General features: G+C 35.6%; 2 protein-coding genes across 2 annotated transcripts; one reads left to right on the forward strand and one right to left on the reverse strand.

Moving 5' to 3' along the window:
• Nucleotides 1–1305: 1305 nt before the first annotated feature.
• Nucleotides 1306–5796, reverse strand: LOC140794847 (cyclase-like protein 3). Its single transcript, XM_073147104.1, has 6 exons — nt 5244–5796; nt 5121–5165; nt 4911–4983; nt 3468–3565; nt 2608–2678; nt 1306–1745 (listed from the first exon to the last, which is right to left on the reverse strand). Exons 1-6 carry the CDS (start codon nt 5692–5694, stop codon nt 1620–1622), a joined length of 864 nt encoding a protein of 287 aa, XP_073003205.1. The 5' UTR covers nt 5695–5796; the 3' UTR covers nt 1306–1619.
• Nucleotides 5797–7203: 1407 nt separating this feature from the next.
• On the forward strand, nt 7204–10744 carry LOC140795128 (DNA-directed RNA polymerases II, IV and V subunit 3-like). Its single transcript, XM_073147528.1, has 3 exons — nt 7204–7750; nt 8464–8701; nt 10164–10744. Exons 1-3 carry the CDS (start codon nt 7266–7268, stop codon nt 10422–10424), a joined length of 984 nt encoding a protein of 327 aa, XP_073003629.1. The 5' UTR covers nt 7204–7265; the 3' UTR covers nt 10425–10744.
• The last annotated feature ends 3319 nt before the right edge of the window (nt 10745–14063 follow it).

A 14063-nucleotide genomic window follows, 5' to 3' on the forward strand; every position in this document is an offset into this window, starting at 1 on the left:
GATGTATCGAGAGGAAGTCAAGCAAATCACTTCAGAGATGGTTATAGATAACAATGAACGGTCTGTAAGTGTTTTATAACAGCTGATTATTATAATACTTGGTTTAATCCCGGAGAAGAGATTCGTGATTTTTTACATAACAACGAACCGTTTGTAAGTGTTTTATAACGATTAATTATTATGATGCTTGGTTTAATCCCAGAGAAGAGATTCATGATTTTTTACCCTTATTTAATAAAAGGTTTTTTCACGTAAAAAATATTATGTTTGGGTGTGCTCTTGCATTTCCTATTTAGCTATTATTTAGCATCCAAATTGAGCAAATATCTTCTAGCAAGTAATTAAAAATTTTCAAATTGATGATTTTTTTTTCTAACAAATTATAGTTATCTACTAGTAATCATAAAAATGTGATGCTAATCCTCTATTTTAATACTATGTTATGCCACCAAATACTATACAGAGAACTGTGATTTTTAATGCTTTATATTATAATATTATGATCTAATTCATGTTTGTCAAAATTACTCGTGGCATACATCATTGAGTATTCACATCTTTTTATCTATTCAATCCTAACCGCAAAATTTAGAGAAGAAATTATCAAAATTTTCAGAGAAAAAACTCTAACATAAGTTTCTCTACTCATTAATCTCTGATAAAATGATTATTAAGAAAAATGATGTCTTGAATAACATAACTTTTTAGTAATTAATAAAAAAATGATATCTTAATGGTATAAAGGAATAGAATTGGGAATTTGATGACATACTCATTATTTTGACTAACTATTCTTAATCTTAAACTAGATGAAATTACTAAAAGTACTTTCAAGGACATAAATAATTATGTATCTTTTTGAATGTATGTGAACCTATAGAATAATATATGTCGTATTTAGTTAATATTTCGGAATAAATCATATTTAAGCGGTAGCATCTTGTTAACCAATATGGACTCTAGATGCTAAAATTTGAGAACTATACGCATACAAAGTACAGGATTTTTGTAATTTAATTATATTTTAACTTTTTAATTTAATATATAAAATTGAGTGTATATATTTTTATAATCGATACATATTTTATTAAAATAAACTGCACACAATTTATATAGACAGTGCAAGTTAAAGTTCATTATTGCGAAAAATCAAATACAATTAAACTGCAAGTAAACCACATCCTACGTAGAGTAATACTGAATATAATGCTCAATGAGAATTAAACCTAATTTTTGCTATCATATACAGGTATCAGGAAAACAAAATATGAATAGCCTCAGCAGATTTTTGCACTGATCATCCAATTTGTAGAAGCACCCATATCATCAGCATGTTGTCATTTGTGAAAGAGTTCAATAATCCACTAAATCAAGCAAACACTAGCACCGAAAACTATAATAATGACAAGCAAAAACATTGCGACATGTGACATGTCCGTAGTTCAGTCTTCGAATTTTGTTCTTACCATGGTGATGGTAAAGATTATTCCCTTGACCTCATTAATAACTTATATACAGAACGGCGAAATCTTTGCTCCAAGGAGTAAATGGAACAAACTACTACGCCACTGGTAATATGATAGAGAAAAACTGGCTATAATGTTCTCTTTCTTGCGTGGTTACTTAATGAGGATGCATCTGATTGGAGAACCTTCAGCACCCCGTAGTCTAAGTGGCAAGCAATGCAAGGAGTATATCCCAGGTTTAACATTCTCTAGGTTTAAGGCTTCGACAAGGATGATCTCCTGAATGAGACAACAAGAAGTTGATTAGATTGGAAAATGACATGAAGTCAAATAATACATGGCACATTTTATAACATTCACATTGCTGATGTTCCACTTAACTGATGAAGAAAACAAACAAGAAGTTACACAATCTGCATTTCAACTAAGTGATAACATGGTCCAGTTGTAAAAAACATAAATTAGACTTGAAAACCTGGTTGGGGAACAATCTTTTGTTAGGAAATGAGTTGTTCTTGCCTGAGGATAAAGGAAGACAAAAGTATAGTTGGTTTCTAAATAATATTTTGTTAACCTAAATGTAATGGTAGTTCTTCTTGCCGACATCACCGTTTGAAACATTGATGTTCACAATTCCTTTTCACATGTCAACAATTTCAGGCTCTATAATTTTGCTTAAGGTACTTATTAAATTACTCCCAAATTGACTAAACCATAAGACTGACAGATTTATGAGCTCTGTAATATTATTTTGCTTCATCACTGATCCATGCTGCTATCTGTGTAGACTTATATCTTCATGTAGTTACTAACATTTATCTCAGAATCTTTTCTTGCAGTTAGTATTCTGCTAGTTACTCCAGTATGGTTCTCAAGTCTTATCATTAATCAATGAAAATTAACACAGTAATTTCACCAAAGAAACTTTTGTGGAATATTTTTAATAAACAGTTGAAAAAAGAACAGCTTGTTAGAAAGTATAGGCAGGCATGGGATGGCACTGCAAGTGATTAAAATGATACATGTACATGAAAACTTCAAATTTCAGTCAATATTGAAAGAAAAAGTACATAGTAAATAAGAAGGATATTAACCTAAATGTAAGCTTAAATTATTCCCAAGAGAAACAAAAAATTCATACCCGACTTTCAAGAAAAACCAAATGAGAAGGAATCAAGTCATCAAATGCTGCAACTGACAAATAGTCGACTCCTGCAAATTACAAAAGAAGGTAAGACTGCAAATTCATGAACAAAAATCATTGATGCCATCAGTGAATAAGGAAAATATGCAACTACAATAGTTTGCCTCAACATATTATCTTCTTCAAATCTTGATAACTGTACAGATGGTTGAAGTGTTGTGCAAGTAGCAGTGTGAAACTTTAAACATACCCCTCTCTCTGAATTTCTGAGATTATATGCTCTTCAGTAGCTATGCATAACTTAAAAAAGTAGGCTACAGTTAGTACACTTGCTCATTTAGCTCACACATGCCTTAGAAAATGAAAATGATACCGTATAACAAAGATCAGTGTCCTTCCAAGTTCAAATAGATCTTTTTACGTCTACAAGAACTCCAGAGAGATGCTTCCTGGTCAGATGAGCTCAGACTGGGAGTAAATATGTAGGTCACTCTAGAAGCTAATTGGCTTTAATAATTTCAACTTTCAGCTTTCAAGGCAGACTCCTTCCTTGCTTAAATTCCTTCGCAAGGAAATCAACAATAATATCTAGAAGTTAATCATTACGCTAATCTAAAGGTCATAAAAGTTTGGCCAATCTCTCCATGAATACCTCGTAAATTGAAGTTATGTTTTACCAACAATCCTTCGCAAGGAAATCAACAAATGATTCTTTTCCTCAAAAAGAAAAATGAGAAATGATTCTGAACAATAATGATTTGATAATGCTGGAAGATCTTAATCCTTATGAGTTAAAGTGTTGAATTATCTCTTTGATATAATAAGGAAAAGTAAATGATTAACTACTTTCAACTCACCGACAAGTTTGATGTCAGTGTTATCCACCAACCATTGAGCACCATCCTTCATGAAGCCAACATAGCTGGTATCAAACTCCTTTTTCCACATAAGTTGCCTGCAAAGAAGAATAATATATTAGCTACATTGCCTACATTAATATGCCTCGCTCCAGTTCATAATAATAAAAAGAAGAGTATTATTGCCTATTGGCACAAATATTCGTAAATGATCATATACCATGGCATAATAAAATTATCAATATGTAAGGAGAGAGAAAGAGAGAAAAGCCATGTCAATTTCTTTGGAATCATAATTTGTGCATTATAACACAAGAAATTATCAATCCAAACTCTTATAATGGTCAAATAATTAGAAAAAGATAGATGAAAAAATCTCCGTCGAAAGTTCTTCTTGGTCAGGATTAATACCTTTTTAAAATGCTTATATCTTCCTGTTTTAATTAATATTCATAATACAGAAAATGTGTTTGCAGGGAACTTTCCAATAATTATGCTAGACAAAAGTTGCAATTTGAGTATGCACCTATCTTCAAGGATAGATAGACTCTAGAATCGAGATCTTAAACTTCTGCAGTGCCACCAATGTTAAACCGATATAAGACTACCAGGAGGGCAGGATAACCTCTATTATTGTACTTTTCAGACAAAATAAATTTAGTCCTAGTCTTAGTAATGTGCCATATACGTATTTGTTGTTCCAGTTGATATAGCAAGGTATACTGAAACAAGATTTGAGGCATCCTAGACTAGGATGGCACTAAGCTAATGCTCAGTTGTGTATATTAGTACAATACTTTTCACTTTGAACAAAAATAAGTTAGTTATATTGCGAGAGGAAATTTTAACCTTTTCTTCTCATGTAATGTATAAGACATAAGAAAGAAAATTAATTTCCTAGAATTCCATACAATCTGGATTAATTAATATTCAATAACACGTCAAAAAATTAGGCACATATTATGAGCAAATTTCATATGCATATGTCACAAAAAAGTACACAAAGTTCCTGATATAAACTACAGAAAGCTCAAGAATTTTAAACCATGATTTGTGACTACAACTGCAAAATTTTAGTATCAAAAACTGAAGAATGTCATAGCTAGATATATTCAGATGCACATATCAAGACAGAGGGCATCTATCACTTTTTCTCACTTCTCATTTATTCCTTGCATGTGGGCAGAGGCCAGAGGGCACCTATCTCCTTTTCAGGCTGCTCATTTTATTCCTAGTGGACAATGATCATTGGAAGAACAAGTTCACCAAATAAATCCTTATGGGGACTCACTAATTAACTTATTATCATTCAATTCCTTTCGGCTGGGTAAGTACAATCTCAATCCGGCAGTAATCTGCAGTAATCTAATAAAAAAACCGTAAATGGAAAAACAAAACGCCAGAAGAAGTTGACATTGCATATAACCTCCGAAAATTTCTCACCTGTCAGTATTCAATGTTCTAAAAAGCACACGACGAACTCCTCTTGGAATATGTAGAGATTCCATTACTTCAGCTGCATAGAGTGATTGTGTCATTGACTTGCTTAATTTTTGGTATTCAGAAAATATAAAGGAACCAGCTTTTTGCCAATTTGAATATTTCGAAACCCTAACAGTCGCATATGCAATAGAAGAAGTTTTAACTGTTTACCTGTTATGTTCTTATCTCTCGGAACATCCAGTAACAACGCTGGCCCTGCTCAAGAATCACCAAGTAGTAGTCTCGTTTTTACAATAAAGAACAAAAGGATCCAAAAATTAGAGGATGGAGTACCGTTGAGGACATGGAGGTCGAGGGTGTCGACATCGAAGCCGGCCTCGAAGTAGTGCTGGAACACGTGTCCGGGGGCGTCGACGTGGGTCCCGCTGTGGGCCGGCAGCTTCATATCGGAGTTATTGGCTTGCGAGCCATTGGCCATCGACTTGGCGAGCCAGACGAAGCGACCGAGCCCCTCGTCCGATTCCCACGAGGGCATGTCCTCGCGGTACGCGTGGGTGATGTCCAGGATACGTCCCCCGGCCCCGTCGTGCTCCGCCCCCCGCATCGGATCCAGATCAAGGGAGGAGGCGGCGCACGAGGCCGGGTCGGCGTAGGCAGGGTGGGCGGCGCTGCCGGCGGAGAGGGAGGAGGGGATCTGGAGCAGGAGGAGGAGGAGGAGCGATGCTGCGACGCCGTGGGCCATGCTGCGGATGGCTTTCTGGGTCCATCTCTTTGGGGAACGCATATATAAGCAACCAAGAGGATCCAATAGTCTACGGACTTCCTCAGAAAAAAAAAAGAAAAAAAAAGAAAAAAAGAACAAGATAATCCAACCCCTGCAACGCGTGATTTGATTGATGAGAATAGATTTTTGGTTATTTACATCTACAACCATACCAGATTTTCACATAAGCCCTTAAATTTTTCTTTTATTGCAACGTTCTTCCTAAATTTTGGATTAGAGTAAAATAATTAATGGTAGTGACAAAAAAAATACCTAATGACTATTATACCCCTAATAATTATATAAGCCTCTTCATCGCTCTTATCTCCTCTTAGCTATAGCTGTATACCGACGATGAACACCATCATCCTCTTAGCTAAAGCATGTTAGCTCTTTATCGTGGAGCTCACTATCCGCTCATAGCTGGACGTCGATGATAACAAGCGCCACACCATCCTCAAGTGGGGCCAACTAGGAACTGGGATGATGATCGAGCAACTAGCAACCGGTATAGCAGCGAAATCCAGCAAAGGATGATGGCGGCACATTTAATAGCAACAGTTAGAACTTAGATGGCCAAATGCTCATTCTCCTTTAGGTTCTTCTCGATGTACCCCCTCGTACTTCGTGCAAAAAGTGATCCCCCTCAATAGAGCTTGTTCCTCACCCATCTTGCACTAGCCATCGTCAGTCACCTGATCAATGCCCAACTCCTAAACGAGCTTGGCCATGCATTCCTTTGATGATGGCAGTTGAACCTAGCTGATCAGGTTGAAGTTTAATATGGAGGCTCCGAATCTTTTATTGATCGTTGCCTATAGCATTAGAGGGGACATGGCCCCCATGATGGCGAGGCTATGGGAGATGGTGAAAAAGAAGAGGGGAAGGCCTTGGATGGGTTTGGCAGCATTGGCATTGCTAGCGATGTAGAAAGGAGATCGTCAGCGGGGAGAAGGGAAGATAGGAGGATGAGAGAAAAAAAAAGAAGAAGAAGAGGATGGCATTTATATTATTTTGTATATAACATATTTTGATATGATTGTCCTGTAAGCTAGTCGCTTAATTTAACTAATGATAGACTAACAAAAATATGATATTAATATTATTCTAAAATTTGGGGAGGACGGGGAACATTGTAAAAGAGAAAAGTTTAAGATTCTCCATGAAAATGCTTCTGAAAGATTTGTTTCGTTAATATAGACGATGATTTGGCTTAATTCAACGACTCGATAATATATCTATAATATAGTAACTTAGAATACCAGCTCAGTGGCATGCTTGATAACATCTGATTTAATAGTACAATGACTTGGAGCAATAGCTCATCAGTATAATTAGTCCGTATATATGGCTGGATTAATGAGGGGTTTGTCCAATTGTTAATACACTTATATCAAGAGATTAACCTTTGTCCACTATATATATATATATATATATATATATATATATATATGCAGAGTTTTTTAGCCCATTCCCATATCGGCCCGGCCCAATAAGAATCCCTACACCAAAACCACTACAAGTTCCTCTCTCACACACTACACAACCTCACGTCTTCTTCCTTCGCCTTCGTCTTCGTCTTCGTCTTCGCGATGGATCGTGGGGCGGGTGGGGTCTCCTACCAGCGGTTTCCGAAGATCCGGATCCGCGAGATGAAGGACGAGTACGCCAAGTTCGAGCTCCGGGACACCGACGCGAGCATGGCCAACGCCCTCCGCCGCGTCATGATCGCCGAGGTCCCCACCGTCGCCATCGACCTCGTCGAGATCGAGGTCAATTCCACCGTCCTCAACGATGAGTTCATCGCCCATCGCCTCGGCCTCATCCCCCTCACCTCCGCCGGCGCCATGACCATGCGCTTCTCCCGCGACTGCGACGCATGCGACGGCGACGGGCAGTGCGAGTTCTGCTCCGTCGAGTTCCACCTCGCCGTCCGGTGCGACTCCGACCAGACGCTCGATGTCACATCCGCTGACCTCAGGTCGACCGACCTCAATGTCTGCCCCGTCGACGTCGCGGCCAGCGCCCGCGCGGCGGATCCGACCAATCCATCCTACGACTCCGCCGCAGATCAGAGGTGAAACTCTTGGAGAAAGCCCTAATCTTTGTTGGCAAACGGGGTTTCTTGGATGATGCGAATGTGATTAAACCCTAAAACCCTAGAAGAAAAATCCGTCATCTTAGGGATATTGGTCGTCTTTGGATGACGGTTGATGTTCTTAAACCCTAAAACCCTTGTTTTGCTGACCCTTGCTATAAATGTCTTTCTGGTGTTACCTAAATTAATATCAATATCCTCATCTTAGCTACACTTATAGTTGCCTCATTTTATTTCCTTGTTGCCTGGCATTTGATCCGTAAAGCATGATAGGTTCTACAATTGACCTCTAAAATTTCCATCTTAGCTAAAGAAGTATATGATGATTGCGCAAGATAAATATTACTTTTTCATATTTTTTTTCTGTTATTGTAGTTCTTATTTGTAATCACAAGCAAACATGTAGGCAGATAAATGTAGTATTACATAAGGAATAGAAGTGAGAAGTATCTAAGCTTTTTTCTTCTCCTTCTTTTCTTTGTATACCAGGTGTAACTTCATATTTGGATGATGGGCCTGTATATTTTGAGTGTTTTATGTTAAAAATGAACATTATGGTAGACTAGCTGAAGACCAATCTTTTGTTCCATTGGTGTTGTTTTCTCATGCACAACATAATGCTGCATCATTTTGCCCAAAGTACATTGATCTGCATTAGGAATATCTCACATGATGGTATATGTTGATTTTAGGGGCATACTTATTGTAAAGTTGCGTCGTGGGCAAGAACTGAGACTCAGAGCGATAGCTAGGAAAGGAATTGGCAAGGACCATGCAAAATGGTCACCAGCTGCTACAGTTACATTTATGTATGAGCCTCAGATCCATATTAATGAAGATCTTATGGAAACTCTAACACTTGAGGAGAAAAGAACCTGGGTTGAAAGCAGTCCTACAAGAGTCTTTGACATTGATCCAAATACCCAACAGGTTAGCTTCTATTAAAGATTATTAGTGTGAAAAGTAGCTAATCACTTTTGATTACGGTTCATTACTAATTTTATCAATACTAGCAAGGTGTTTAACATACTTTAATTTACATATGCATCCTAGTAGAGATCCGCTGCTCATTGTCATGAACTGAAGTCATTGTAGATTATTTGATGACATGGACATAATCTGGAGAACCATTTCTTTTTCAGTAACCTTTTAAAGGTGCTCTGTGCACTTGATTTAACAGATCTTTGCTTTAAATATTCTCTCTTAAAGTTTTATCTTTGGTAAGTACTTAATGGAATTGAGGGCTCTGTGAAACAATATCGGGAACCATAATGAGACATCTCTTTCTATTGTGGACAATCATTAAGATAGTGCATAAAGGATGCAGGACCACACCTTGTAGATCACATCCTTATGAGCTTCGGCTGAATTCTTTTGAATGGATTATAAACCAAAATCAGTACGTGTAGGCACTTTATAGTACAAGATCATACTTCCAGCAAAATAATCTTTTTTAGTCGATGCACCAAAGCATGTAATGCTTAGTTCCACCATTGTTTTATATCACAACCAGTGACATAGATTAATCAAATGGCTAATATTTCACACCTTAAGTCTTTTGTAAGCATAGTGCAAATATAACAAAGGCGCATCCAAGTGCACGAGACTCCTGCCTACATGGGACGGGTCTAAGGAGGAGAGATATAGGTAGCCTTACCCTCATTTCTTATACCAAGGTATTGTGAATAAAAAATTGATATTAAATGCTAAAAAGCATAAATTTGAACGTTTGGGACTTGCTATGCACTTCAATTCAAAACAATTTAAATTTTCTGAATCTGGAATTCTGAACTTTTTCAGATCTTATTGTACATGTGGAACGTTGTCAGTAACCTTTGGACATATGTTGCTTACTTCGCAATTTCTCTAATTGCATCAGCTTTCCACTTGTGTGAGTTCAATTTTGTAATCAGAGCTACTAAACACCACATCTTCTAGGCTGCTTTGCTGTATTTTGAAATTGAGTATTATGTGTATTATGTTTAGGTTTTGGTGTTCCTACTGCACAAAATTTTATTCTTATTTTCTGGAAACCTATAATTTTACTGACCCAATTGTAAGAGGGGAGTTAATATGCAATGGGAGAGTTTTGGAGGTCTCTTATAGTTCTTTTTCATTCTGATGTTTCGGAACTCTTAAAGTATGTTGCAAGGATTCGTAGAGGTACATACATTAATGCCAAGTATTTCTTGTGTCTCAGAGATAATGTTAGCATATATATAGGAAGTTGTGATTAGAGAAAGATGAGTATTCTAAGAGGAACTGTTTCATGTCCAACGGATTGCAGCCATGCTGACATGATGAAATGAATTTCAAGCAGATAACTTCAAAAATGCAGAAAGTTATTACCCTAGTTCTAACCAGATTCTTCCTGATATATTCTTTTTATCAGGTTGTGGTGGTCGATCCTGAAGCATACACATACGACGATGAGGTGATCAAGAAAGCAGAAGCCATGGGGAAGCCGGGGCTCATTGAGGTTTACGCTAAAGAGGACAGCTTCATATTCACGGTTGAATCAACTGGTGCAGTTAAGGCTTTTCAAATGGTGCTCAACGCTATAGAAATCTTGAGGCAGAAGTTGGATGCAGTTCGTCTCCAAGAAGATGCTGATCTTGGTGAACTAAGCGCGCACCTCCATGGCGGAGGCTAACAGTCTCAGAATTGATATGGTTTCATCCATCTTTGTAGATGTAGCGTTTAATATCATCATGCTAGCACCGAAGACCCTATGTTTTCTCAAGCTGCTTAACCTGTTGTCAATCAGGAATCATCCAACTTAGTGTACTTGAAGTGCTTGTTCTGTAGTTGCCTACAGTTGTCATCTTAATGTTATTCCAGCATCTGATGGAACTGCTGGGCTATGTTCTTTATGTTTCTTGATCTAATTGACTACCCCTATGTTTCAGTTTCAGTTTGGGTTTTGCCTGGGATATAAAACAAAATAGTAGTTTCAGTCGGTTTCGATTCTAATTTCATTGTATCAGCTTCGTACTTCCTTTTTTTTAATTAGTAGTTTTTTTATCTTATTTTTTAATGTATCACACAAAATCTAATAATATTTTAGCAATAAAAAGTTGATATTAAGTTCCATACAAGTCGGATTTAAGTCAAATCAATTTTGAAATTAAAATATATATTAAAGATTATTATTATAGTTATTTCAGTTGGATGTTAATTTCGGAGGAGACTTTCGGAGTTTTTGACCAAAGGAGCCTTCTTTTTTTTTATCAAATCAGATTATTTTTCAAAGTTATTATTAAATGAGATTTAATTTAGTGTAGTCCTAATAAAAATACTAAATTAATTAAGGCTAATCAGTTCAGCATTTTTATTCTTAGGTAATTATTTTTCTTAATTGCTGCAAGATTAAATTAAAAGAATTTTTATATATAACGCTAAATTATTCAGTATTTTAGGACAGACAAAAATGATAAAATAATTAGCGTTTTTACCTAGAGATAAAACGTTAATTAGTTTAGCGTTTTTATTATGACTACAGTAAATTAAATCCTTTTTAGTAATAAGTTTAATGGATAGCCTACTTTCATAAAAATTGAAACAGGGCTAATTTGGTCAAAAACTCAGACTTTCAGATCGGATAGGATCAAAACACGAAACTTCAATCCATGAGCACTTATGATAACTGTGCTTCATTCCTCAAAGGAGCTAATAAAATCGTATCACTTATATAAACTATTGACTTATATACACAGTTCAGTTAGCCACTTATCTTTTTATGATTTTATGAGTTTATGTGCATGCTACTTCTGGATTTGATCTTTATTCATTCAATTTTTCCTTTTAAGAGATATCAACTAAGTGTCCTTAATGCTTAAGAGAAAATGAATTTGTTTTGGGTATCTATATTTCACTACTGTGTTGTTTTAGTGCTGATACCCTATTGCATAAGTAGTAATACAAGTGGCATATCTTTTTTCACTATTGCTTTTATGTTTGAGTACCATACTCATAGTGCCAATTGAGAAGAAGACTTATTTTTTTATATATGCAATGTTAAATTATTTTAGTGGGAAAAAAAAAAAAAAAAGATCAAACTGCATCAGTGCAGTACCATGAAAATTGAGGAGGTATCCTACCTTGAGAAGGTACCCTAACTATTTAACTCTGGCAGTGAAAGAGTTTAGGGTCGTCGGCATGGTCGGCAGAGATCACCAATCGTGCTATTTTTTTGGGGTGCAACCCTATCGTCTGTCTTCTTCCTCTCTGATAGCTGAAGCCGTTGCTCTTTATCATGTTTTAACATGTGATTCTAAAATCTTGATTGAAGCCATCAACATTATAAACTTAGTTTTTTAAGTGCAGAGAGTTTAGTACTCATTCTCATCTCACTTTTAAAGAATATAACCGTGCTACTGACTGGGCAACTGGGGAGAGTAAAAATAATTATGTTTTTGTATCCTGTTGGAGTGTCACATACACTGATACACTCCCTCCTGCTTTGAGTTGTATCCTTGAGTTTGACACTCGGAAAGCTTTGTTTCTTCGAAAGTGTAATAAATCCTAGCTGGGTTAGCAGCTCCTTCTAATAAATAAATAAAAAAAGTTGAGTAGCTTTTTATTTTTTTATTATTTATTTTTGTTTCTATTGAAGATTCATAGTGGCTTTCTTGCAAGTTGAGAATTGAGATGGGGACTCCATGGCACTCTTTTTTTATTGTATCTAAAGGCCTATTGAATTGGATTTGCTAAAAAGCTTCAAATAGCCTACCAAATTAGGATTTCCCCTAATGAGCCAAGTCACATCATCTATCATAAAAATGATGAGATTCAAAAGAATGAGTTCTTGCAAAAGAGAACCATGCAATCTAGATATGAGATAGATCTTCCACGAACAAAAAAGAAGTACGAGAGACGAGATAGATCTTCCAAAAAAATAATAAAAGTACAAGAACCGAGATAGTTCTTCGGAAAAATAATATACTATGTCTATAGACATAGACGAGATAGATCTTCCAAAAGAACAAGAATTTTCTTAAACAAGCCAATTCATTTGAGACACAAGTTAGATCTTTCAAAGAACAAAGACTTTATTTTGAATAAGCCAATTCATTTGAGACACAAGTTAGATCTTTTTTTGAAAAAAAAAGTACAAGAACCGAGATAGTTCTTAGGAAAAAAAGATGTACTATAGACATAGACGAGATAGATCATCCAATAAAAAAACAAGAATTTTCTTGAATAAGCCAATTCATTTGAGACACAAGTTAGATCTTCCAAAGAACAAAGGCTTTATTTTGAATGAGCCAATTCATTTGAGACACAAGTTAGATCTTCCAAAGAACAATACTTTATTTTGAATAAGCCAATTCATTTGGTGACCCTACATATCTATTCTTTTTCCTATTTAAATATCAGTTCTTTGTCTCTGTGCTTTTATGTCGAGAATTCTTTGCAGATGAAAGAGACGCCAATGGTGGGCTTATTATTAAAAAGTTAATTTTTAAACAGTTCTCTGTTATGGTTTAAAGTTAGAATTGGATTCAAAGTGATGTCTATTTAAATTTTTGAAGAGGCTTTTGGAAAGCTGGCTTATCTATTAGTTTTATGGTTTGCCATTTACTAGGTCTATTCCATGAGAGCAATAGAATAGTGCTCAAATAGTTAAAAGGGTAATTTAAATCATAATATAGAGTGTAAACATAAACAGTGGGTCACCCTCATTTCTTATTTACAAACTTTATCTAAATAGTTTAATTAGAGTTTTATATCTCTAATACCTTATAAGTGGTGCCTTCTTAGGGGTATTTTTGAAACCAATTCTAGATGGAATTCATTTGAGAGAATTTAATTGATTAAATAAATTTTGCTCTTTGGAAAAACAATGAAACTGAAACGAAATTCTATCTAATCTTGTTGTTTGGAATGAGGTAAGATTTATATATATATATATATATATATATATATATTTATATCCATTTATTTTATTTTATCCATGAGCTTGATTTAAGATAAGATTTAATATTTAAAAAATCCATCTAAATGAACCAAAAACTAATTGAAATCTCATCACTTGATCATTCCAAACCGTACTAAAAAAATAACTTAGAATTTGATGAAAGTATAATTCCAAATCAATTAAATCTCATGGATTTGGTGATTACTAAAGAAGGGTGTAAGAAGGGAGGAATGGGTCAAAAAGAAAGGGTGGCAATCATACTATTCTACAGTGACTGCGTGGAGAGACATGAAAAAAAAAAAGTCAATGAAACCAAAAAGAAAGCAAGAAGAGCCCTCTTTCAACTCAAAGACTTTGCTACCCCCATTGAGG

The sequence above is a fragment of the Typha latifolia genome, chromosome 9 (assembly GCF_019914945.1).
Source record: "Typha latifolia isolate L0001 chromosome 9, TyphaL0001v2, whole genome shotgun sequence".
In the NCBI taxonomy this organism is placed as follows: Eukaryota; Viridiplantae; Streptophyta; class Magnoliopsida; order Poales; family Typhaceae; genus Typha; species Typha latifolia.

Bases quoted from the DNA above. Each gene is read 5' to 3' on its own strand.
- LOC140794847 (XM_073147104.1), bottom strand. From the start codon at position 5,694: ATGCGTTCCCCAAAGAGATGGACCCAGAAAGCCATCCGCAGCATGGCC. The intron at 5,166-5,243 runs GTACTCCATCCT...ATTCTTGAGCAG, and splicing joins CGACCTCCATGTCCTCAACG to GGCCAGCGTTGTTACTGGAT. The intron at 2,679-3,467 runs GTGAGTTGAAAG...TGTAATTTGCAG, and splicing joins CACTGACATCAAACTTGTCG to GAGTCGACTATTTGTCAGTT.
- LOC140795128 (XM_073147528.1), top strand. From the start codon at position 7,266: ATGGATCGTGGGGCGGGTGGGGTCTCCTACCAGCGGTTTCCGAAGATC. The intron at 7,751-8,463 runs GTGAAACTCTTG...TGTTGATTTTAG, and splicing joins GACTCCGCCGCAGATCAGAG to GGGCATACTTATTGTAAAGT. The intron at 8,702-10,163 runs GTTAGCTTCTAT...TCTTTTTATCAG, and splicing joins TTGATCCAAATACCCAACAG to GTTGTGGTGGTCGATCCTGA.